This window comes from Macaca mulatta, chromosome 11, assembly GCF_049350105.2.
Source record: "Macaca mulatta isolate MMU2019108-1 chromosome 11, T2T-MMU8v2.0, whole genome shotgun sequence".
Taxonomy (NCBI): Eukaryota; Metazoa; Chordata; class Mammalia; order Primates; family Cercopithecidae; genus Macaca; species Macaca mulatta.
The window spans coordinates 106382356-106408799 of record NC_133416.1 but is presented as its reverse complement, the minus strand read 5'-3'; the positions used below and the strand labels follow the sequence as shown (position 1 = coordinate 106408799).

Sequence of the window (26444 nt, the reverse complement as noted above, 5' to 3'; positions counted from 1 at the left end):
TTTAATAAAAACAGGCATCTTGAGAGAATAGGACAGAAGCTGGGCAAGTGCTGATGGTTGAATAACAGGACAGAAATGTCCAGAGCTTGGGAACATTCTACAGCTCAGTGTGAGTTCCCTGGCCAGCCAGGGAGCAACCTTGAGGGCAGGTATCAGAGTGAGAAGAGAAAGAAGCTGAAGATAGACCATCAGTTCATATTTAAGCTTTAATTCCACCCGCGTGACAGGAGGCATTTCCTGCTCAATGACAGCTGTGACTTCTTTGAGGCCATTTACTTCCCTTCCTCATTCCCTGTGAGTGGTCAGTACCATGTATCTCACCTCCCCTTCTCTTTGGTCCATTCCATGTATCTTGAGTTCTCATCTTTGCTCTCTCAACTTCTGAAATGCCCTAAAGAAGAACCCTGTTATGCCCATAAAGTGTCCTACTGAAAGCTTTTTCTTTACTCCTTTTCCATTTTTCTGTCAAACACCTTTATAATTGTCTCTGTACCCTCTTCTCTGTTCTAAACTTTGTTTCATACTTTTTCTCAGCAACCATTTCTTTAGTCACCTACCTTCTTATCTATTCTCTTTTTAGCTCAAATCCTGTGTTCATAAATAAAATTGTCAATCTTTCGTGAAACAAAACAGAACAAACACTACCTTCTTTATCTATTTACAATTGGTCTTACTGTCTCTAATCTATTATTTTCACTAATATTAGTACCCAATTCAGTGGCTATGATTGCTGAATGTTATTTATGAACCCCACTCTTTCTTCAGGGCCCCAATTCCTGAAGGCAACTTTTCCAGATTCATTCATGCTTTCATTCATTTATTTATACATTCTTCAAATATTAATTGACTACTACATGTTAGTTACTGTGCTGACTACTGGGGACATTAGGTAGACAGATGATTACTATCCTCAAGGTACATAGTCTAGTTGGAGAGAGAGAGAACTGAACCACTGGCTAAAATGCATTGTGATCACTGCATGGAAGTTTGCACAAAATGCATTTTCTGTCATTCTGGCTTATCTTCACAAGCTGAATCTTCTGTACCTCTTTCAGCATCATCACCTACTATGATGGTTCACTGGAAAAGAGTGACTGGAGTAGGAGTCACAGGGATTAAAGATGCTGCTTTTGCACTAATGTCGCTATGTTACCAGGATAAGGTCATTTGAGCCTCACATCTCTTAATCTGTAAGAAAATGAACCTATTCTTTATTCTTTATATTCTTCCTGGGAGGCCCAGGGAAAGTTTCAGTGAGAAATACACAAAGATATAGATATCCTGGATTTTAAAGATTGAGATAAGTTTAATGTGTCTATAGTTTAAAAAAAAATCTTTGTTTTAATTATTGTGTGTATTTATTTCTGTCTTCGTCTAGCACTTCTGTTCTCTAGATATCTATGTTATTTATCTACTCAGACCTCCCTGTGTCTTTCTGGGAGTACTTTCTTGCAGGAATTCATCTCATTATTGCAGCCTGACAGAGGAAGGAACTGAACTGCACGAAAATTGTGGCTAACCTGCAAGTGAGCCTGTGTTATAACTCACTCAACTGAGTGAATCTGCGTCCCAGGCCGATCAATGTCTGGATAGCTTGGTCTTGATGCAAGGCTAATCGTTTTTAGTTACTAGTTTCCCCTGCATCCTCTGAGTATAAAGATTATTAAGACTGCATAAGGCATTTCTGTTTTCATTATCCTCTACTTTGGTCTAATGTTCCAAAAACGAATGCCAGATTTTCTTTTTATAGAAATAGATACCCCAAAGACAGTCTTTGTGATGTTACAGGCTGTTGAGTATGTCTATCGAACATTTTCATTTGCACTTCATTTATAAGTCTGAGGCAGCACAGTGGAGGTTTCTAATTAATCATCTGGCATTCAGATCGGCTTCTCTGTGCAGGAGTGTATCAGTTTCCCATTCTCATCACTTCTACAGGGCACCGCAACCCAAAGAGTGAGGGTGTAGCTGCTCCCCTTCAAAAATAAGAAACGGCTCCTGAGAGGCAGGTGTAAAAGTGGGGTGATAGGATCACTGTCCATTAGATATTACTGTATTTATTATATTAATTTATTAATTATATTACATCTTAATATTAAAGATGCTTTATTTTATATTTATTATTAATTTCTATATTTTCACTATATATATTTCTTATATCCTGAGTTTACTGTAATTACTTCAGCTGCAGCATCCGTCATTCATCCATCATTGTGGTGTAATGGAGTAGGGAGCGGCAACATTGCAGCCAGAGCAGACGTCTGGACCATAGTTCTTGCTCCAACCACTATTCTCAAGATAGTCAGGGCCAAGACACTTAACCTATCAGCCTTTATTATTCTGTGAGGTATTATAACTGAAAGCTAAATGAGAAAAAATGTTCTACAGAATATAAATCATGATTCTGACTAGTGTTATCAATTAGTAACCAAATTTTAAGACAACTTTTTTGTAGCACAACAAGACAACAATGATTAACAATTTCTTGTATATTCCAAAATGACGAAAAGAGTAGAATTGGAGTGTTCCTTACACAAATAAATGATAAATGCTTGAGGTGATGGATACTGATTTGATCATTACACTTTGTATGCTTGTATCAAGATATCATATATGTCCCATAAATATGTATAACCATTAAGTACCCATTAAAAAAGACACCTTTCGAAACTGACAACTTTAAAAGCACTTCTTGCCCAACTTTATCACACATATTATTTCTGTTGTATGAGTATACAGGCTTAGCACTCTTAAAACATTATCTTTCAAGACAAAATTCAAAACACAATTTAGAAGAATACATGGCTGTAGTCCACTCAAGTGTAGAAGGACAAGAATCCTCTGACCCTGGTCCTAACTCTGGATTTTAACGAGAAGCACATAGTGGCATCTCAGCTATGAGAACTTCTAATCTGTAACTTTTTAGCTATTCCAAATTTTTTCCGCTATGCCATGATGTTGGCTGATGATGCTTAAGTAGACTTTGGTTGTGAAGATACTAGAATAATGGGGAATTTCTTTATCTTGCAAATTAGGCTGCCAGTAGTAATTGATCTCCTAGTGCCTGTTGGAAAAAAAATCATCCTCAGATGGTACCAATGAGTATTTCTATTGAAGTAGAGATCTGAGCCCTTGCAGAGACCCCTAGTAAAGGATGTGTCAGGGAGGGTTTCTCACGCCATGTCACAGACTGTCTAAGGTATATGTATTTGTTTGTGCAGAGCTATATTCCTAGAAACCACTCATCTTGTTGGAGACCAACTTCAAAATTGGGTCTTAACCTGAACCAACCTCTTCAAAATCAGGTCACCACCAGTCCTCTCACTCCTTAACTATAAACTACATGAGAACAAGGACTATGCCTGATTTTCTTAACCCCTCTGTCTCTACTGTGTAATAGGGTACCAGGCAGTAGGAAGTAAAATTTTGCTTTTAATAAATTCACCAGAGCAAGGGAATTAGTGTTGCCTGTGACATTGGGTTGTCTGTAAAACACTAAAGCTACACCCCCTAAGACTTTCTGATGTAGAATCTGGCTTTCTGATCTTGTCGTGTTTTTGCTGTCACTTTTACTTTCTAATTATGAGATGTTTACTGTTCCTGTCCCACAGGAACTTACCGACTGAAGATGCTAGTGTGTACACATGAAAAAATGGGTACCCAAGCAGATATTTTCCATGCTCTTGGGGGGCAGGATAGAAAGATGAAATTTGTCTTAGTGTTCTCCAGAGTGTTAACTGCATAAGAGCCCTCAAAAAATATAATAACTAATTTCTACTGAGTTTAATAGCATAAAGAACAAAATGCTTTTCTAGATGGTCTCCCATTATTTCTTTCCTCTGGATGGATCTAGCACTTTATGTCCAGCTAATTGAAGATTCAAATTTCAAAATGTTCAGATTTACAAATAAAACCCCACAAAACCATGTTCATTTAACAAATATTTACTGAACGTCTACTGTATGACAGGTGCTGTGCTTAACCTGGGGATAAATACTGAACAAATTACCGAAAGGCAGTCTAGTCTGTCTTTATAGAGCTGGCAGAGAAACACATGAGTAGGTGATTCTGTGGACTACTTAGTAAAAGCTGCTGACCCAATGCAGGGGCATCAAGCAACAACTCTCAGAGGAAGTGATAAACAGGACTAGGAAGTTCAAAGTGAGGTGAAGAAACAGTAGTCAGAGGAGGTAAAGAGAGAGAGAGAAAGAATTCCAGGTATAGAGAAGGTTGTTCCAAAGGCCAAGGAGTAAGAGGACATACAACCTTCAGGAAACTCCAGGTAATACCATTCAATTCTACAAGGATTTATTTGGCATCCACTATTGGCCTAACCCTCTACCAAGTGCAAAGGATGCCTATTCACACACTGTCTTGCTCTGAAGGATATATGGGCTCATAGAACACTCAAAACTTGAGACCTGAAGTAATAAGGGAAAAACAAACAGCTGATCATATAGAATAAAGTGCCAAAATTGGGCCTAGAGGATCCTAAGTGGTGAAATGGAACAGATCTCAATATTGCCTAAGGCCAATCTAGAGGAATGTGTTACACAATATGTAATAAGCTATAGGTATTACTACTGTTTACCATTTAATGTCTTTTAAAAAGTAAGATTAGCAAATAACTTCTGAACGCTTATTCTTGCGCACCACAACCTCACTCTCCCAACATACACATACATGCATGTACCCTCAATATCTCATCTGTAACAAACTTGTCCTCACTTGATCTTTATTATCTGTCATCTACGCTATTGCAAAAGCCTCATAGATCTACCTACCCCCAATCTATTCTTTTCAAATTCATCCTTCATCCTGCTCTGAGCATTATCTTTTCAAAATACATATCTATTAATATCCTTTGCCCAAGTTCTGCGAGAAACCTACCAGAATACAGTCCAATTTTATCAGCATGTCATTCGAGCCCCTCATTCTCTGATTGCCACACTAGATTTGCACCCTTGGAAGACAGAGACTGTGTTTTGTTTTATTTATCTTTATATATCCTCAATTGCTAGCAAGTATATAGTAAGTATTAGATTAAACTGGTATACTTGAGAGAATGTAAATATGTCTCTGCGTATGTGTTCATCTCTGTCTAGCTAGCTAGCTTCTAAATTCTTGTCCTCCAGGAGCTTACAATGTATTAATTGTAGTAGTTAGGTATTATGTATAATGCATTGACATATTAGAGCAGGTGAAAAAACATTTACTTGTCCTTAAGGGGTTTAATAGTTTCGTAGAGGAATGATATAAAAATGAGTCAAAAAGATGAAGAAGATGAAAAGAAGATGAGATAAGAAAAGGCATCATGACGATTGACAGGTTGATTGAATCCCTTCCTTGTTCTAAAAAGTATTTAAAGTAGCTTATAAGATAACATAAAAGACATCAAATAATTTAAAAATGTATACGTAAGATGAAAGCGAGACATAGATAAGGGATATCAGTTGAGTTGGACCTTGAAAGATCAGTAGAATTTTTAATATTGCAGGAAAAAATGAGATCAAGGAGAGTACATAAATCAAGATAGGAGAGATGTCGAAGGAGTTCATGATGGGTAACCTCAAACTACTCAAAATAGCAAGGAATTGTGTAAGACTGAGGGGTGTCAAGGTAAGACCAGAGACTTGGGGAATTGTTATGAGGGAGTTTTTATAGGAATCCCCAAGAAAGAGAATTGCTGTGCAGTTGACACAGTGGCATTGACCAGCTTGAGGAATTGTCACATGCCAAGGATAGCAGACGTATCAGCAGTGAAGGGCTTCGGGAGTAAGGATTCTATACCTCACCCATCCTTGCTTCCCACTTCCAGGCCCTTTATCTCACTCAAGACCTACTCCTCCTACCTCCAGCAGTTTTCCTTTGTCTCTCTGTGGATCCAACTTCCCTCTTCACTAGTGCTTTACCTGCTGCCTGTAAACTCACTTAAATGTCTCCTTTTTTTTCTAATTATTGTTTTAAGAGACACAGTTTCATCCTGCTCTGAGCGTTAGCTTTTCAAAACACATATCTATCAGTCACCCAGGTTGGGGTGCAGTGACGTGATCATAGCTCACTGCAGCCTCAACCTCCTGACCTCAAAAAATGTTTCCTCCCATCTCAGCCTCCTGAGTGGCCATGACTACAGTGTGTACCACCATGCCCGGCTAAGAGTCTCCTATTCTTTTAATTTTTTTTATTTTTTGAGACAGGATCTTGCTCTATCACCCAGCCTGGAGTGCAGTGGTATGACCACCGTTCACTGTAACCTCTGTCTCCCAGGCTCAAATGATGTTCCTACATCAGCCCCTGGAGTAGCCGGGACTACAGGTACATGCCACCATGCCCAGCTAACTTTTTTATTTTTTGTAAAGATGGAGTTTTCCTTTGCCTAGGCTAGTCTCGAAGAACTTGTGGGCTCAAGCAATCTGCCTGCCTTGGCCTCCCAAAAAGCTGGGATTACAGGCATGACCCAGTGTGCCCAGTCACCTCCTATTCTTACGAGTGAAAAAAAAAAAGAAGAAGAAGAAGAAAAAGAAGAAGAAAATAAAGCAACTTCCTGTGATCCTGTTCCTTCTTCAGCTGTGCTGCACATTTTCTCCTCCCTTACTCATTCAGATTTCTCAAAACAGTCGTCTACATTCGTTGTCTCCACCCCTTTTGTCTCACAATTCTCTAATCTGGTTTTGGTACCCACAATGGAAAGTCTCCCGGAAAGACTCCACCTGGGGTCCTCATGAGCTACTGTATTTTACCAAACCAGAGGGCCTTTTCCACTTCTGTTAAGACTTCTCTGCCATATTTAACAGTTGGTTCATATCCTTATTCATGAAACTCGTTAGTTACCCTCTTGGCATCTGTGACAACACACTCTCCCTCTTTTCCTCATTACCTTCATCTTTTCCTTCTTTCTCTCATGGCGTTTCCCCATTCTTCTCAGTGGTGCTTTTATCCATTTCATACAGCTACCACCTCAGTCCTGATCATCCCCAAATCTACAGCATTAGCCTGAACCTCTCCCCAACCTCAGCCTCCTCTCACTGTCTGCTAACATCCCCTCCTTCCGGTTCCATAGGCCCCTAAGCATGTCCCAAACACAACACTGCACCTCCAGGCTGAGCGCAGGGGCTCACGCCTGTAATCCCAGCACCTTCGGAGGCTGAGGTGGGTGGATGGCCTGAGATCAGGAGTTCAAGACCAGCCTGAACAACATGGCGAAACCCTGTCTCTACTAAAAATACAAAAATTAGCTGGGCATGATGGCTCACATCTATAATCCCAGCTATTCAGGAGGCTGAGGCACAAGAATTGCTTGAACCCTGGAGGTGAAGGTTGCAGTGAGCTGAGATCATGCCACTGCACTCCAGCCTGGGTGATAGTATGAGACTCCATCTCAAAAACAAAAACAAAAACAAAACACTGTACCTCCAAACCCTCTACCTCCTCCAAAAGTCTGTTTCTCACCTGACTCCTTAATCATCAGTTACCCAAACAAGAGCACTGACAGTTATTCTTAACACTTGTCTTCTACCAATACCTATATGTAATCTATAATCAAGTCCAGTCAGTTTTGACTCTATAGTATTTCTTTAATATATCACCATTCCTGCTGCCGTCCTAGTCCAGGCCTTCATTGTCTCTTGTATTATGGCTGCAAGAACTCTTTAAATGGGCTTCCAACCTCCAGTTTTAGCCCTTCATGTCCACACTTCAGATAGCCACTGGAGTGTGCTCTCTACATTGTAAATCCAGCCATCTCCCTTCCAGGCATAAAACAACTTGCCAACTGCCCAGAACCACAGGTTAAAGCCCACTTCACATCATCGCTTACAAGGCTCGCTACCTGGTCTCTCCCTCCCTGTTTCTTCCACCTGGTTAACTGTAAACTGCTTGCTGGTTTTCACTCTCAGTGTACTGTTTCTCTTCTCATTGCCATTGTTCAAGTTGCAACTGATCCATGCAGTGCCCTCTCTCTCTTGCTTCAACCATTGTCTGTATTATGGTTAACTTTTCCTCATCACTTAGCAGGTAGCAGAGATGTTCCCTTTCCCAAAATGTGTTTCCTGATCCAAAGCTGTGTACTTCAGGAATCTTTTCTCTGCATAGCCATAATCACTGTATGTGCTTCATCAAAAAAATAGTCTCTTTGACCAGGCACAGTGGCTCACACCTGTAATCCCAGCACTTTAGGAGGCTGAGGCAGGTGGATCATTTGAGGTCAGGAGTTTGAGACCAGCCTGGCTAACATGGCGAAACCCAATCTTTACGAAAATACAAAACTTAGCTGGGTGTGGTGGCATGTGCCTGTAATCCTAGCTATTTGGGAGGCTGAGGCAGGAGAATCACTGGAACCTGGAAGGTGGAGGTTGCAGTGAGCCCAGATCATGCCACTGCACTCCAGCCTGGGCGACATGGCAAGACTCCATCTCAAAATAATAATAAAAATAATCTCTTTATGTGCCTTCTGATCCCACCTCCACCTTACCCCTCCCCCAATGACTTTGAGCTTCTTTAGGAGAGAGACTGCCTCAATCACTTTTGAATTCTCAGTACTTAAAGTGTAGGCAGCATGGTAGCACTTCAGTAAATGTTGTGAAATGATAGTGTGAGTGAAGGAGGGAATTAATGAATGGGTGAATGAATAGGCGAATGCATAAAGAAGCCCCATAAGTCTAGGCAAGTTCAGTGTTTCCTGTTGCCCTCATAATTTTAAGGCAACCTCTAGAACTAAAACTAAAAGTGGAAATTATCTCTAATTAACATCTGGCAAAGCATTATCCTTGTTAGGGTTAAATGACCTCAGTAGTTTCCAAGGGAATGGCTCCCATTACTCCTTTTCCACCCACTTGGAAAGGTAAAGATAAAGCCACAGATAATTGGATGGTAAGCTATTCTTGAGTCATTCCAACTATGTTCCTTAACTGAGCTTACCAACTGCAAGCAGAGCTGCTGCAAATATACCTGTGAAGTGAGGCAAGGACCAGGTGATTATGCAAACCTTACATCCTGGGAGTGCAGCCAGCTACATAATATGTGGAGCTCAGTCCAAAATGAAAACGTGGGGCCCCCTATTCAAAAGGCAGGGGAAAGAGTGCCATTAAAAATACATACAAACCTTTTTCCTTCCTTTTGTGGTCTCTCTTTAGATTTGTCATGGTGTTTTTTATTTACTATTTAATGTTCTGTGTAAAGAAAAATTAAACTTTTATGTTATTAGCATGAATTTTGTCATTCATTTTTATATTGTGCAATGCTACTTTTAGATGAAAATATTAAAGCATTTAACTCCTGTGAAGGATCACCAAATTCCCCAGTTTATATTTTGTGTTTTTTATTCAAAGGATGCCTTGAGCTGGTCAAAAAAGACAAATACAGGCCAAACCCAGGAAGGTTAGAAGGAGGGAGAATGCACCAGGCCTGGAGCCAGCCAAAGGAGCATTCCAAGGCACAAGACACTTGTAGTGAGAGCGCAGCCCCACGCAGGCGCCATGGACCCTGCCTCCTGTGCAGGGCACAGGTGCCCCACTGCCAGGCCCCCACCACTCTCCAGACTACCACAGTGTCCTGGATAGAGCAGGGTCCCGGGAAGTCTAACCAGGCATCTCTTTTACCCAGTGGCCCATTACCTCCATCCATAGCAGACAGGGGACCCCCTCTCCAAGGATTTTTAAGTCTCTCCATCAGGACATGCTTGATATTTGGATTGGAATAGCTTCTGGCTGCTCACCCATTTGATTTGGTATGGTGCTACCCATTAGGGTGGGGATGGGTGATGCCATGCTCGGCCCCAAGGTGCCATGGGCTTGAGTGCTCCACCCAAGCCCTCCCTCTGCCAGCACCCAGACTCCTGCTAGGAGTGAAGGATGGCAGCAATTTTAGGACTTAACAGAGAAATGGAGGTTGGGCAGGACCAAAGATAGAGAGACCAATGAAGAGAGTCTCTGGCAGAACCCATCCTGGAGATGCAACAGGAAGCAAGACCTCCCATGATCTAAGGTGCCAAGCCCAGCCTTCAGACTTCACTTATAACACGCAAACTCAAAGAAAAAACTTGGGAAGAACTTCAAAACAGCAACCACAGAACATTAAACCCCAAATGCAGGGCTCGTAGAGCATGGGACCCTGTGGGATGCCAGATCAAGTGACTTGCCCAAGGCCACAAAGCTAAGTAAATGGCAGAGCTAGGGGGAAAACAAAAACCTGAATTTTTCCTCCATCACACATGCTGCCTGTTTCAGAATAGACTATTTCCAGCAAAAACAACATGAAACTAGAAGATTTACAGTGCTATGTTCTAAAAAAAAAAAAGTAGTTCCTAGCAGGCATGCTTTATTTTTAGCAATTTTACTTTAGAGTTTATAAAGCAACTTCATAAACATTATGTCACCACATCCTTAAAAGATAAGCATTAGTGTTATCCCCATTGTACAGACAAAGAAAGACGATTGCTGATCCTGAGTCATACTGCTATTAAAGTGCAGAGCTGTAAGGTGAACCCAGGAGCACTCAATTCCTTTTCTTTTTTATTAATAATCCTCAATCCCTGGATAGAAATGGTAGGAAAGGAGGTTCGTGGAGAAGGCTGGGCTGGCAGAGAGAGACTCCATCCATCAGATCTGAGGCAATTCCATGCAGAAGACACCTGTCGAAGCTATGGGAAGCCGGTGGGGTGAGGGGAATCTGATTCCAACACCCACCTTCGTGTCCACAGCAGCTCTGCCACTTACTGTGAGATCTCAGCCAAGTTCCTAATAATCTTTATGCTTCCATTTTCTCATCTGTAAAATGGGGATGATAATAGTGATATCTATTTTATAGAATTGTTCAGAGGATTAAAGCACAGTGTCTGGCCTGCAGTTAACTCTCAATGAATAACCGTTATTGTTATTATTAGTAACAGTAATAATTTTGTTGGTGGAATTAGCTGACTAAGCCCAGGTCTCCTTCGTCTCTCACCATTATGTAAGTGCACCTCTCAATACTGAACACTTAGCCGAGGAAAATGACATTACCCCCAAAGCAAGAAGAATTAATTATTCTTCAGGCAATATGAGTGTATGAGTAGATGTACTCCTTGTTAGAAGCTCCAGAACAGATGTTGTGTTAGAAGGGAACATCTGGTCTAGCCCTCTCATGGCTCAGTTGAGAAAATTAAGACCTAAGGGAGTTAAATTACCTTTTCAGATTTATACAGTTAATTAGTAGTAAGCCGGGACTCCTAATCCCATGCTCATTTCTAATGACTGTTGCTTCTGTTAGACAAAACAGAACTCTAATACTATCATTGATTTGAAGTATACTTCTGATTTTTTATAATGTTGCATGATTATGAAGAACTGTATATTCTTTTTATTTTGGTTATTATAATCAGTCCTTATGATCATTATAATTATTATACTTTGAATGATGATTTAAACTTATCTGTGCTCCCTTTACACGTAAATTGAAGGATATACCAGTATTATTTTCACAGTATGTTCTCTTTTTCCTGCCGGATAGGAGATATTTTCGAGCCATATGGGATCCTAATTCTCTGAATGCTTTTAGATTATCAGATGTCTCAACTGACAGTCCTGGATGAAAATCAAATCATGAGAATTTGCAAAACTGAAAAAAAATTAAGAACATTTTGGTGTTATGGTGTACCAGCAATTCCATCTTTATCTTTCTTTCAATTAGGGGGGAAAAACACATCAGGCATCCTGCATATTAGAATTTCCAGCTCAAACTTTTCCGTGCTTTTCCTATAAACTTACTTAGTGATATTTAGACTAAATGTTTTTTAATGAATCTAAAAAACTTCATTCTTTCAAGCTTTTATTTTATTCAACACTTAGCAAACAGATGTTAGGGGAGATGCAAAGATGCTTCAGGCATGATCCTTTCTCTCAAGAAGTTTGCTGTCCAGTAAAGGAAACAAGGCATATAATACCAAGTAGAAAGAAACATGAAATTCTATAGCTGTTTATCACCTCTTTAACCTAGACAGAGTGTGCCCCCTTTTAATCATATACCATTTAGTTAAATATGAGGGCCTTCATGATGTTTTTAGGACCAGTTAAATATTCTGGAAACAAAACTCAGAACCTTTGACTTGAAAAACTAGCCAGGAGGACATTTAATTACATTCACTGTGAGAATGGATGTCCCTCCTTTTCTTTTCCCTGTATTTCTTTCAGGTTGAGTAATATTATTCAGTGAAGAAAATGGAGTTAAAAAATGAGAATATCCTTCATGTTACAGATGCTATACAAAGGATAAGGATATTTGTGTGCCTGGTACACATTTTCCCTTCATATTCAACCCAAAGACAATTGGTGGTCCTAGCCAGTCCCAGAACAGTTCAAAGCGCTCTTCTTCGTGGAGCTCTTGCTCAGCTTTTAGTTTAGCCCTTCGTGGGGTTAGCCTCCTGCCTGTCTGCCCACAACGATCATCTCCTCACACTTAATCCCATTGGTGTGATGCAAGCAAGTTTTCCCATCACCAAATTTTAAACTTGAAAAAGCCAAAACAGAGTTTTCAACGTGGAAAAAAATATTTTTTCCTGAAGACATCTTAAGAAAAATGTCTTCAAGACCAAAACCAAAACTAAAAATAAACGTGGGGAAAAGTCAGGAATATTCTATCAGTCAACTCTTTCAATAATCGCCATTCACTGCCCACCAAAGGCATTCCAGATTACAAAGGACCTGAACAAAAACTCTGACATCTCAAGAGTTCACGGAATAGCTACACACTAAGGCCAACCTAACATACCCCTAAATGTTCTTATTGTTTCTGCCCTGTTAAGATTATAATGTGTTTGGATTTCAAGAATAACATTTTTTCCTGTAGAATACCAGGTTTATGTAAAAGTGTGCTTCCTTTAGAACCATAACTTTATACAATCTCTGGATACCTGTCATCTTCAATTATAAGCTGAAACCCACTCCCAGATTTAAAACCTGTTAGTCCCATGAACACTTTGGTAATTTTGCATCTGTTTTGGTTTTTAATAGAAACCAAAATCCAGAGGAAAGAAATTCATTCAAGTAATCTTTTTATGATAAACTCACAATGTTAAGTCAAAATGAGAAGAGGCAGTACTATAAGTCACACACACACACACACCCCAACTTGGATGTGATAACTTTCATTCTTCCTAGTATCCCTTCTCTTCTATTCTTTATATTATCATACCCCTGTCTGCCTAAAATAAATAGTAAATATCCTGTTGCCTCCATTATAACCTCTATTAATTACATGCCACGGTACACATCCCCGTCATTATTTTCACTGACAGATAAACACTAGTCAGAGCAACTTTGATGCAAAAGATGGAGAGAGCTTTAAATAACTTTTTTTCATGCAGAACTAACCCTTCCATGGCCTATCCTTGCCTGCCTCCAGGTGTCCAATGGAGATATCTATCACTGGAGATCCAAAGACTGCGGGCCCATCGCTGTCGCCTTCTCTGAACAGTTTAGCCACTCGTCCTGAGGAGAGTCCTTTCTTGTGGGCACAGAAGGGCAGTAGATGAATTTTTCCCTTTTCATTAGAAAGCAAAAACTTTTCCAGAAGTTTCCCCAATGACAATTTCTGTCACATGTTCAACCATTGCTTTAAAGGGACGCTGAGAACTTTAGGTTATCCAGCCTCTGTAGTGGGAGGTAGTGAGAGGGAAAGGACTCAGCCTCCCAGCAATGTCTGCCAGAACCAAGAAATGGAATTGCTGGGTCCATGAAGTCTGAACATTTTCATTTTCATTTTCATTTTCATAGGCACTGCTAAATCTTTATTCATAGTTGTATCCACATAGAACCTTTATCAAAGACTATTCTGATTTTCATCTTTGTCATATGGCTTTTCTCTTTGATTCAAATAAAAGATGCATTTGGCTTGGAGACTTGATCCCCCAGTGAGGCCAAGTCCCATAGTTCCCCAAAAGGTCATATTTCATCACATTTCCTTTAGATTATTTATGTATCTAGGCTGTTATTTCTATTTTAATTGTTGAGCTCAACTTCCATACCTTCCAATTTCTCCATCGGTTCTCCACACCAAATCCAGAGTATATTTGAAGACGCAAATTAGTATATTTCCTCCAATGTTTCCCATTGAATTTGGAATACAATCAAAGTCCTTATCAGAGTCTGCAAGTCTCTGTATTATCTTATTTTCTGTGTTTCCCTCCCAGGTCTTCTTCTCCCTCAGTCACTAAATTGTATTCTTAGTAGGCTTCTGTTTGTTCCTAAAACATGCCTCGCATTTTTCCTCATCTCAGTGCCTTTGTGCCTACTGTTATTTCTGCCTGGAATGTCCTTGTAACAGCCCTTCTCGCAGTCGGGCTGCTCCTTCTAATCCCTTCAGGTCGTTTTTTTTTTGTTTTTTTTTTTTGAGACGGAGTCTCGCGCTGCCACCCAGGCTGGAGTGCTGTGGCCGGATCTCAGCTCACTGCAAGCTCCGCCTCCCCGGTTCCCGCCATTCTCCTGCCTCAGCCTCCCGAGTAGCTGGGACTACAGGCGCCCGCCACCGCGACCGGCTAGTTTTTTGTATTTTTTAGTAGAGACGGGGTTTCACCGTGTTAGCCAGGATGGTCTCGATCTCCTGACCTCGTGATCCGCCCGTCTCGGCCTCCCAAAGTGCTGGGATTACAGGCTTGAGCCACCGCGCCCGGCCTTCCCTTCAGGTCTTAATTACATGTCACTTTCTCAGAGAAACTTTCCTTACCAGTCTTTCTAATACTTGTTATTTTTTTTTTTTATTTTAGAACTCCATTGATTCCCTTTATGTCAGTTTTACTATCTGTGTGACCTTGAACTAATTATCAGCTTTTCTGTGCCTTCAATTCTTAGCCTGTTATCTGTAAATAAGGATAATAATTGTATACACTAACATTAGAATTTATCGTGAACAACAAACAAGACAAAGTGCTTAATAGCCCCTGCTAATACAGTAAATACCTGGTATATAGTAAAACTTTGCTAAATAATTATTTATATATTTTTTATTTAGTTGTTTCCCTTTTTCCCCACTAGACTGTAAATTTTAAAAGTAGAGGGACCTTGTCTGTCCTGATCTCAGTGTATCTCACAACCACAGCCCAGTGCCTGGCATATAATAAATGCTCAAAAAATATTCGTTGAACAAACAAATGTTGATAAATTAATGAATGACAATGCCTGCCTCAGTGGTAGCTCTGGACTGGACTCTGCCAGCTCATTTCCAGATTTCAGTGACCTCCTGTCTAAGGCTGCCAGATTAAGTGAATAAAAATACATGATGGCACTTAAATTTGAATTTCTGTATTTTATTGGGAAATTCTACTCCCTTCACCGCTACCTTCACCCTTAAGAATAAGCACTTCCTCTCCTTTCCTCCCTCCCTTTCTCTTCCTCTTTGCTCCTTTCCTCTTGTTTGGCTATTTCTGAATGTAGTTCTCAGTGTCAAGAGACCCTATCATCCTTAAATCTGGGGATATCTGTTCTTTGAAGACAACCATATCTTTGATGAATTAATGAGTCTCCTTTTTGACAGGTCTACACTTCCCAGAGGGCTAAATTATCCACCTTCACCATCACAGGCTCCTTAGCCTGGATATCCTTCTCAGGGGCTGAAACTCACTCTCTTTTCTCTGGATTCAGAATACATACAGTGTGGGACACAAATGTCCTTAGCTTGTCCCCAGACATCCTCTGCTTTCATTCATTTGTAGACACCCTCCCTCTTAAATCTGGCTTTGATACAGACCTAAAGAAAAGACACACAAACACGATGTTGGCCCTGAGAACTTCATTTTCCCAGTTGACCAGTCAGGTCTTTTGACAAGGCACTGCAGAAGAGCTGAATAACCTCTCACAATAACCTAATGCCGTGCTGATATTTCCTGCCTCCCAGCAGGAAACATGGCAAGTTAGTTAGTGCTTTAGCCAGAAACACCCTGGGTCACTTTGATTAACATTTTTGGTTCTAGAATACACTAAGGTAGTTTAGAAGGAGAACTAACCAGTTGACCTTTCAGAAGATAAATAATTTATGTGAAATTCAGTGTGTTAAAGAAACTCTGGCAGTCACTCCCTATGGTCTGTCAATATAGATGTAAGCCTGTGTGTGTGAAAATAGGGTCGTGGGAGTAACTTCTTGGCAATGTTTCATATCTATGGACCGGAATCTCCATCCAGAAAATGTCCCCTACTAAACATTTGGTTCTCTTTCTGTAGCATCAGAGTCTGACCAAATAAAACACAGATCCCAGATCCATCCTATATTTACCTTGTGAACTTGACTCAATAGTGTCACATCTGTGAGGCTCAGTTTCCTCCTCTGTAAGATGAAAATGATACCACCCATGTTACAAGAGTGCTTTAAGGTTTATAAATAAGGTGGGCAAAGTACCTGCTACACAGTGAATGCTTAATGGCTGGTAATCTTTTTAGGTACTTCTTTCTGCCTCATTATGTGTGGCTGTGTTGGAAATACCCAGGAGCAAATTCTTTTTGCTTCTCCTGCACAGGAGCCCTTCCTTTTGGAGCTCGCATCAGCATCTACAGTGACAGGGCATTTGCAAGAGCTTGATGAACATACCAGGGCGCCATGTTCCCTGCCAGTTTGGAGCAAGGTGCCCAAACTCACCTAATCCCATCTCACTTTTCTCTTGTTAGGCACTAGGAAATGTTCAGCATATTAGACAGAAGAACAACACTCAGATATCTGCCAAGATTATGTACAGCCTACCCAAGGAAGTTTTTTTTTTTTTTTTCAACTTCACAGCTTGTGATTACAAAAGGACACAGGACAGCTGCTAACTGTTTTCCTTTCATCTCCGCTTCTGGCACGTTCTTCTTCTGATAGCTCTCCTGCAACACTTGGTCTGCACCACAGTGGGAGCTAAAAGAGTAGGACAGAGATGCCACCCCAACCCCAGCCACACCCCCTGCTCAGACTCAGCTGCTGGGAAAGACCATTTAAAGCAAATCCTCCCTACCTCTCTGGGGATGGTGTCAACCCAGCGAGACACCACGCTTCAAAAGAGAAGTTAAAGCTTTGTGGGTAGTTAGGGAACGTTTAGACTAGAAACTAGAAACCCCCAGGTCCCTGCCAAGCCTGATTCCAGGATTCAGTGAACAGAAAGGACTGGAGCAGAGGAGGGAAGAACAGGCCAGACAGCTTTCCAAGTTCGCTTCCACAGAGAGGGTTCATTGTTGCTTCGGTACTGTGAAATCAAACATAAAATGCATTGGAACACTCCCTTTCAAATGTGAATTTCAGATGACTCTTAAGTAAAAATATAAATGGTGTGGATATAACCATGCTTTTTAACTCAACCTTTTATCTCCTATGTGATTCCCGCCAGAGGTAGTATAGGGTAAGTTTTGAGAAAGTCTCCTATCAGCTATGGGAACAAGCTACCTACCTCACAGAAAGTTATTGTGAGAATTAAAGAAAGTGATATATGGAAGGTGTTAGAACAGTGCCTGACACAGCAAGTGTGCTATTTACACTAATGAACACCAACTGCTATCAGCATGAAAGTTGAAGGAAGACAGTAAGTATTCATCAACTTTATATTTATACAGATATATGCATCTGGAGAGAAGTAAGCATACAAAAAAGTTTTATTCACATCAACTTTTCTTCTTACTTGAAGGAGCTCTGGGATAGCATCCTTAGAAATGAAGAATAGACTCCTTCTCTCATAGCTATAAAATGTTTGACCAAAGGCAGTACAAATTACTGTATAAATTATTTTGCAGTCTTTTACAAATACACATAATTCTAAAACCTACATGAACACATCTTAAGTGAATCACAGTTATAATTTATGATATCACCAAATCCTGCTCTATACTTTAACAAATAAATACCTGGTTACTTAAATTCCTTCTCTTTCTCTGTAGCTTGACAACAGATGTTTCAAGGGGAATTGGGTTTCAAAAACAAAGAAAACATTGGTGACAGAAAATTCATTGTGATCATGGTAGCTGTTAAATGTATAATGCTACATTATATCTTAACCTTAAGGTATAATTTATCACTGATGGACATTTGGGTTGATTCCAAGTCTTTGCTATTGTGAATAGTGCCACAATAAACATACGTGTGCATGTGTCTTTATAGCAGCATGATTTATAATCCTTTGGGTATATACCCAGTAATGGGATGGCTGGGTCATATGGTACATCTAGTCCTAGATCCTTGAGGAATCGCCATACTGTTTTCCATAATGGTTGAACTAGTTTACAATCCCACCAACAGTGTAAAAGTGTTCCTATTTCTCCACATCCTCTCCAGCACCTGTTGTTTCCTGACTTTTTAATGATCGCCATTCTAACTGGTGTGAGATGGTATCTCATTGTGGTTTTGATTTGCATTTCTCTGATGGCCAGTGATGATGAGCATTTTTTCATGTGTCTGTTGGCTGTATGAATGTCTTCTTTTGAAAAATGTCTGTTCATATCCTTTGCCCACTTTTTGATGGGGTTGTTTGTTTTTTTGTTGTAAATTTGTTTGAGTTCTTTGTAGGTTCTGGATATTAGCCCTTTGTCAGATGAGTAGATTGCAAAAATTTTCTCCCATTCTGTAGGTTGCCTGTTCACTCTGATGGTAGGTCCATCAGTGACAGACTGGATTAAGAAAATGTGGCACATATACACCATGGAATACTATGCAGCTATAAAAAAGGATGCGTTTGTGTCCTTTGTAGGGACATGGATGCAGCTGGAAACCATCATTCTTAGCAAACTATCACAAGAACAGAAAACCAAACACCGCATGTTCTCACTCATAGGTGGGAACTGAACAATGAGATCACTTGGACTCAGGAAGGGGAACATCACACACCAGGGCCTATCATGGGGAGGGGGGAGGGGGGAGGGACTGCATTGGGAGTTATACCTGATGTAAATGACGAGTTGATGGGTGCTGATGAGTTGATGGGTGCAGCACAGCAACATGGCACAAGTATACATATGTAACAAACCTGCACGTTATGCACATGTACCCTAGAACTTAAAGTATAATAACAATAAAAAATAAATTTTAAAAAAAGATATAATTTATCAAAATACACAGCTTGCACATATAAGATGCTGTCTTATTGATCAGTGATGTAATATTTATTTGAATCAATAATCCACATAGTCTGAAGAATTCAGAAAGCTTTCTTCATAAGCTAAAAACATGAAAATTTAGTTAAGTTGTATGCAGGAAATTTTATTGCAGTAGACAGAACATGTTTAAATGGAGGATTAGGGTAGAGGGATTTTTTAGTGTACTATAAAATTTTCTTCCACGGTCATTTCATTAGTGTGAGAGAGGAAGTTAAAGTTGGAAGAAGCACATCATCCATTATTTGATCAGTTATAGTCACCCATGTTTCCGTATGATAAGCTAAATAAAGCTTTGTTCCAACACTGATAGAGGAATAATAAATCTGGTATTTATCACAATAACCATTATCATAACCATGCAGAGAAGACATGCATTGGGTTTACTTGTAAATTGATATCAAATTGACTCAAAGCTCTTATAGAAGCAGAGAGGTAGCACTGTTATTCCAAGAAAATTATGTACAGTTTCATGCTATCATGCTATTTATGTTATAAAAGGCTAAATATTAAAAACAAACTAAAGTACATGTTTTTCTATGTGTAAGTTTGTAAGATCTTGCTGTCATTCCATTATAGAGGGATTCTATTTTAAATATTTAAGGTCACATAAATTGTGGAGAAGAATCTGATTTAGCTAATTATAGAGCAAAGGCAAGTTTCCCCAGTCAACAGTTATCCTCTTGATTTTTTTAGTCTTGGACTGGTTGAAGGAAGAGAATAAATAACTTTATCCAACTCAAGTTTATATTAAGAATAAGCCAGTTCCCTGTGGTCCTTAAATATGTTTTCCTAACATTTTCTATAATATATAATATGAAGGAAAGCTTGCTAAATGAATACAATATAATATTAAGTTTATAAAACTAGGAGAAATTTCAAATGCAGAGTGTGGAGAGACAGAACCATCAGTACAGACATTTTTGAGATGTTTTTGGTAAGTAGCTGTTTTACTTCTAATGAATCATTAAATACAAAACACTGCTTTTCATTCTATTTGGGCATGCTAACAGTTTATCACAGCAGAAGAAGTTCAATACCTAAGATATTCTCCCCATGGTCAAAGAAACTTCCACTTTCAGCTATTAGTGCATAAAACGTTAGGTGACTTTTTCCATTCCATGATTTAAGAGATCAATAAAGACACCCTGCATTAGACATTTCTTGACAGGCAAAGAACAGCTATTCTAAAAATACTGCATTTGGGCCTTTGATCATTCTAGAAAGTCATTAACTAAACAACTTTATTTATTGATTATTGTTAAACACCTTCTGCAGGGTGATTGGTGGGTTCTAAGAAAGTCAAATAATTTAGTGATTGGACTTTTCATTGTCATAGCATAGATTTATAGCCCTACCGTAAACAAATGTCGCTGAAAGTAGAACAACCTTCTAATTTCTTTTGGTGACTGAAAAATTAGAACAGAATTTGCTAAAGATCCTAAACTTAATGTTCATGAACTTTGACTAAGAGGCACATGAATAATTACATCCTGAGAAAAACTCACAAGTATTTTTGAGTCCCTGATTTGATTCCCTGCTACTGCCCCATTTTTGTGATTTGACTAAAGTTTCAATGTCTGTAAGTGTAGAGTGGCACTGTCTAATGAAACATTCTACAGTGATGGCAATGTTCTATATCTTTGTTGTCCAACATGGTGGCCATCACCTACATGTGGCAAGTAAATTCTTGAAATCAAGATTTAAAAGAATCAACTATATTTGGCCATTGAGAAGTCATTCTTAACATTTGACAGAGAAGTGCTATGGAGTTGATGGGGGGGAACAGCTTATTCTGGTGGGTTGAGGAGTAAAATGGGAGATGAAAAAGTGGGACCAGAGTGTACTGGGTAGGAGAGGAGACTGAGAGTGCAAAGTAGTAGATGACTAAACAGAAGATGGACATGACGGAGCTCTGCCCCCAAATCATTGACCTAGTAGTTATGTGAAAAAAAAAATCAATGGAGGAGGAAGAAAGCTAGAGTTGTGTTCAGTTTTTATTGAGAAAAATGAGCGGTTGCTCACGCCTGTAATCCCAGCACTTTGGGAGGCCAAGGCAGATGGATCACCTGAGGTCAGGAGTTCGAGACCAGCCTGGCCAACATAATGAAACCCTGTCTCTATTAAAAATACAAAAATTAGCTGGACATGGTGACGGATGTCTGTAATCCCAGCTACTTGGGAGGCTGCGGCATGAGAATCGCTTGAACACAGGAGGTGGAGGTTACAGTGAGCCAGGATCGTGCCATTGCACTCCAGCCTGGGCAACAACAGCGAAACTCCATCTCAAAAAAAAAAAAGTTAAACTGAGATTCCCTAACATTTAGGAAAGGCAAGCGATAAAGTGGGAATTAATTCCAGCTCCCTAGGAAGAATGGGAATGTTTATTGTCTTTGATGGCACAACTGCACCCAGATGCCAAAGAAATGGTTACATAGTTATAAGGTTTGAAACATTTTGTTTTTCCCTGAAAAGCTATAAGAATCTGTACTACTACAAAAATAGGTTATCCTATAATTTCCTTTAATACGAAATTTTATAAGTCCATCGTACCAAGATTGATTTGTCAAAAAAAATATATTCTTGAATTTAATCACTTCTTAAAGCTAATTTTAGGTTACAATTCTGAAACACTGAAACATAATTTCAAAATAGACAATCTATATTTCTATATAATGATACCAACCAAAAGACAAACAAGGCTGAAATCATAGCATTTTGAAACTGAATACACATTCATTAAACTGCTTCATTTGATGGGTGAGGACCAGGAAGCCTACAAAGAATATATGACTTAGCAAAGTTTGCCCCGCCATGATCCGAACCCAGTTCTGCAGACTCCAAGTCCCCTATTGTTTGGACAAAAGGCTGGCTGAATGATGTACTAGGATATTTTTGGCATCCCTATGTATTATAGAAAAAGATAAAATAGAAAATTTCTAACAGTATGCCTCACTGGGGACAGTAAATCCTTTCCTTTCCATTTCCCAATTAGTGCCATTTTCCCTTTGACACATTTTTACTACTTTTCTTGTGTTTCCCATGATTTTGGTTCATTTTTCAAAAATGTTTGATAATTATCCTATAGGCTACGAAATTTGACTGAAAAAGATGTTCTTATGTACTCAACACCTTCTTTAAAAATGTCTAACTTCCTTATAATTCTTCAAAAAGTCTCCTCTCTTACTGAAGATACAGAAAAGAGCATATTGGAGGTGTACAGGAAGAACAGTGGTCTTAAGACTTTAATTTTCCAAAATTTTTCAGTATTCAAACACTGAAATCCAGTTGTCAGGATTACCTAGAGATAGTAGCTATGCACACTTTGGGATATTCATATGCTTTCTGTTTATGCAAAGAAACCATTTCCTCTATTCTACATGGGCTGAAGTTGTGGGTTGGTAAGTTAGGACCTGGAAAACCTGGTAATGTTCTAACACAAAGATGGCCAAAGATTTTTTCTTAAGGGCCAGGTAACTCCTCAAAGAGTAAAAGTCAGAATGGTATCACATATCTCGCTCATGTCATACTAGTCCATTTCTGGAAATAATAACACTTTCTCAAAATGAAGTCATTTGTATTCTCAGCCATGCTCTGTTTTGTGCACTGAGTAATTTCTTGAGAGTAATATTTCCTAAGGCATGTTGCCAAGACTGGCTTTATTTGTTTTTCATTAGGCTTTTCATTATCATGCTGCTGAATACCTGGATCATTCTGCTTCCTCCGAGATGGCTGGTGTTGCTTAAGCATAGGAATGACACTATGAGTAGGTGGAATGTTTTTGTCCAGTGAATGCCCATTTTAAATCCCTAGCTGTGGCGCCGTTCCAGTGACTTTAATCCTTCTAAGAACAGCCAGTTATCCATTTATAACATAGTCTGATATTATTAAGTTGTTTACATGCATCTATTCTGTCCCTGTCCAGGGAAAGACATTAGTCTCACTTTGCACCCCACTAGGGCTGTTCTTCCTCCTTTATTATGACAGGAAAAGGCATCAAGTTCCCCTCACTGCCCAAGCCTTGATTCGGTACGTGTTCCACATTTCTCCATCATTCCACATGTTCAATCTCCAAGTCAAACTTCCTGATAGTTTTCAAATCCACCTGCTTCTTTTTGCTCCTATGACTACTACGTTAGTCTACGCCCATATTGCCTCTAGAGAACAACCGCAGTGGTCTTCATGCCCCAGAATCACGCTTTTCCAATTCATTCTCCTTTGCTTTGAGTGTCTAATGGTACTCATCATTCTAAATAAATAGATATTCTGTCATTTCTATTCTTGTGTTTTTGTGTTACACATAAGTAGGACAGAGTTTGATTTGTCAAAAAAAAATAGTGATCTGAATTCTTGAACTTCTATAGATGCCTCAATTTAAAGAGAAACTCTATCTTACAAACTGTGAAAGATTAAAATCTAGGGATAAAATGAGCAATCTGTAAACTTCTGCATTCAAATATTAATCACAGGTTTAAAATAACCATTGAAATCTGATAATTTTAGGACTAACTGGTCCTTGGACATTGTGGGCTCAACTGTATCATTTTATAGGTAGGGAAACTGAGGCCCAGCCCCAGAAATCAAAATAATCTTTCTAAATTTGGAATCTCAGCATGTAACACTTTTTCTTGAAAGCTGTCCATGGCTTCCCATTATGGTCAGGATGAAGTCTGAAGCCCTCAGCATGGCATGCAGTATCTGTATGGTCTGCCCTCTGCTTACTTGTCCAGCCTTACCATTTGCTCCTCTCTCCATATTATCCCAGAACATAATGCTTCCAAGTATACTACATTCCTTCTTACTCACAGGTCTTTGCACATAATTTCCCCATTGTCCTTCCTCTTTTAGGTGCTATGCTCTAACCACCCATTTTTCCTGTATCTGATTAGATGTCCTTTTCTATGAAAAAATATCCTAGATTCCCTCTGGACTCCCAAGCAAGTGTCATTGTCATAGCACAGTCTCAGCATCCTACCTAACTGCCTTTGAACAGTCCCTTTCCATCACTGGACTGGAAGGAATAAAGGCAGTTGTGGGCAGGGCCCTGCATCTTATTCATCATTCTATCTTCATATCATGATCTGGTGTCTGGTATTCAATAATTTTTTTAACTTTTATTTTACGTTCAAGAGTACACGTGCAGTTTGTTACACAGGTAAACTTGTGTCATGGGGCTTTGTTGTACAGATTGTTTCATCACCCAGGTATCAAGCCTAGTACTGATTCGTTATTTTTCCTGATCTTCTCCCTCCTCCATCCTCCACCCTCCAACAGGTCCCAGCATGTATTGTTCCCCTCTATGTCCATGTGTTCTCATCATTTAGCTCCCACTTATAAGCGAGAATGTGTGGTGTTTGGTTTTCTGTTCCTGCATTAGTTTGCTAAGGTTAATGACCTCCAGCTCCCTCCATGTCCCTGCAAAAGACATGATCTCATTCTTTTCTATGGCTGCACAGTATTCCATGGTGTATGTTTGCCACATTTTCTTTATCCAGTCTGTCACTGATGGGCATTTAGGTTGATTCTATGTGTTTGCTATTGTGATTCAGTATTTTGAAATTAAGTATTAATTCTCACTTTTAACCTGCCTAATATATGTCAATTTTTCTATCAGCCCTCCTCACAAAATCTGTTGTCAAGAGGGGAAAAATGATTCATTCACATCAATGTGTAAGTCACTGATAATCCTAAATGGCAACTCTTACCAGAAGCATTCACATTTTTACAGAAACAAAGTTTGAAGTCACAGGAATGAATCTCCAATACAGATAACTGAACGTGGACGTAAGCCACAATAGATATTTGTGAGGGGAGGAAAGCTTTCTCCTAGCCTTCACATCAGTAACAAGGTGACCAACTCTGCCCTCACCATCACGGAAGAATGACTCTATGTCTTTGTTCATAAAAATCAGGTCACTCGTTGGTTTTCTGTGTATTAAATAAATCCTTGTTATTTATCCACACTGTAAATACTTGATTTAACTTGTAACATTTCTGTTTTGTTTCAGGGAAGCAATGTTATGGAAGATCAGGATTTGTTGGAAATTGGAATCCTTAATTCTGGGCACCGACAAAGAATTCTACAGGCAATCCAGCTCCTTCCAAAGGTGAGCAATGCTTTTGTTGTCCTAGTCCTGTGTACGGTTCCCAGTGATTCTGAGTCCAGGCATGCAAGGAGTGTTTGTATTTAGTACAATATTTCCACATATTGATGCAACCCCAAGAGCAGGTCTTCTTAGGTCCAACTGCACATTCAGATTTACGAGACTACTATGGGCCACACTTGGCTTGAGGTTTTATTGTTTTTTTGTTTTGAGACAAGGTCTCTCTCTGTCACCTAGACCGGCATGCAATGGTATGATCTAGGCTCACTGCAACTTCCACCTCCCAGGTTCAAGCAATTCTCCTGCTTCATCTTCCTGAGTAGCTGGGGTTACGGGTGCATGCCACCACGCCTGGCTGATTTGTCTTTTTTGTTGTTGTTGTTTGTTTTTTTGTATTTTTAGTAGAGATGGGATTTTGCCATGTTGGCCAGCTGGTCTTGAACTCCTGACTTCAGGTGATCCACCCACCTCAGCCTCCGAGACTTCTGGGATTACAGGCATGAGCACTTAGCTTGAGATTTACCTAGAAAAATGTAATACAGAAAACACTGCTAGCCATCAGGGAAAGCTTCAGATTTTCTCTTCAGTGAGAGTCCTAATATCAGTACAAATATCAGTTCTGGCCCCCCAGGTGGCAGCTCAGGTTCAAGAAGACTAGATTCATACTGGGTGGGTACAGGAATGGCCCTGGCTCCAAAGCCTCCTGCCCCATAAGAGGCAATATCTCCTGTAACAACTCCATAGACTTATCCTCCGTGATCCCTATAAGGGACCTGACTAATTACAAGAGTCATTACTCAGGGAAGTCTAAAGTATCACATCCCCATCATGTATTTATAGTTCATGTATAGGCTCTCCTAGTCCAGATGCAATTTACCAACCAGGCATCATTTTTACTGTAAGCAATGTGTTCCCTAGCAACAGAGTTGACCTCCTGTTTCCAGATAAGGTGTCAAAGTTGCCTAAAGGAAGAGGCAAAATCTGAGCATGAATCTTTCAGATATGTGGGATTTTAGTTGATAAGGAAAGGAAAATGCATTTCAGGTCTATGGCCATACCAACCTGAACATGCCTGATCTCGTCTGATCTCAGAAGCTAAGCAGGTTTGGGTCTGGTTAGTACTTGGATGGGAAAAGGCATTTCAGGAGACCCCAGGAACCATATAAAAACAAATATGATTCAGACAACAAATTGCTGGAAGTATTAGGGAAATAGACATTTAAAATCCAATGGGATTTGCACAACAATGCAAATGTACTTCATGCCACTG

The 26444-nt window shown here is 39.7% G+C and overlaps 1 protein-coding gene and 1 long non-coding RNA gene across 11 annotated transcripts in view; one reads left to right on the top strand and one right to left on the bottom strand.

Annotated features, from left to right (window-relative positions):
* The window catches only part of ANKS1B (ankyrin repeat and sterile alpha motif domain containing 1B), a 1294913-nt gene that overhangs the window by 914892 nt on the left and 353577 nt on the right, over positions 1-26444 (top strand). For all 10 annotated transcript variants that reach the window (XM_028830273.2, XM_028830278.2, XM_028830270.2 and 7 more), the window contains one exon: positions 25079-25177. In XM_028830273.2, coding sequence (XP_028686106.1) covers positions 25079-25177 — 99 coding nt within the window. The remainder of the gene's footprint in view (positions 1-25078; positions 25178-26444) is intronic.
* On the bottom strand, positions 3929-15853 carry LOC144332991 (uncharacterized). The gene is made up of 5 exons (XR_013401279.1): positions 15589-15853; positions 11786-11885; positions 11442-11558; positions 9101-9167; positions 3929-4421 (listed from the first exon to the last, which is right to left on the bottom strand). It is a non-coding gene; the product is annotated as an uncharacterized LOC144332991 (long non-coding RNA).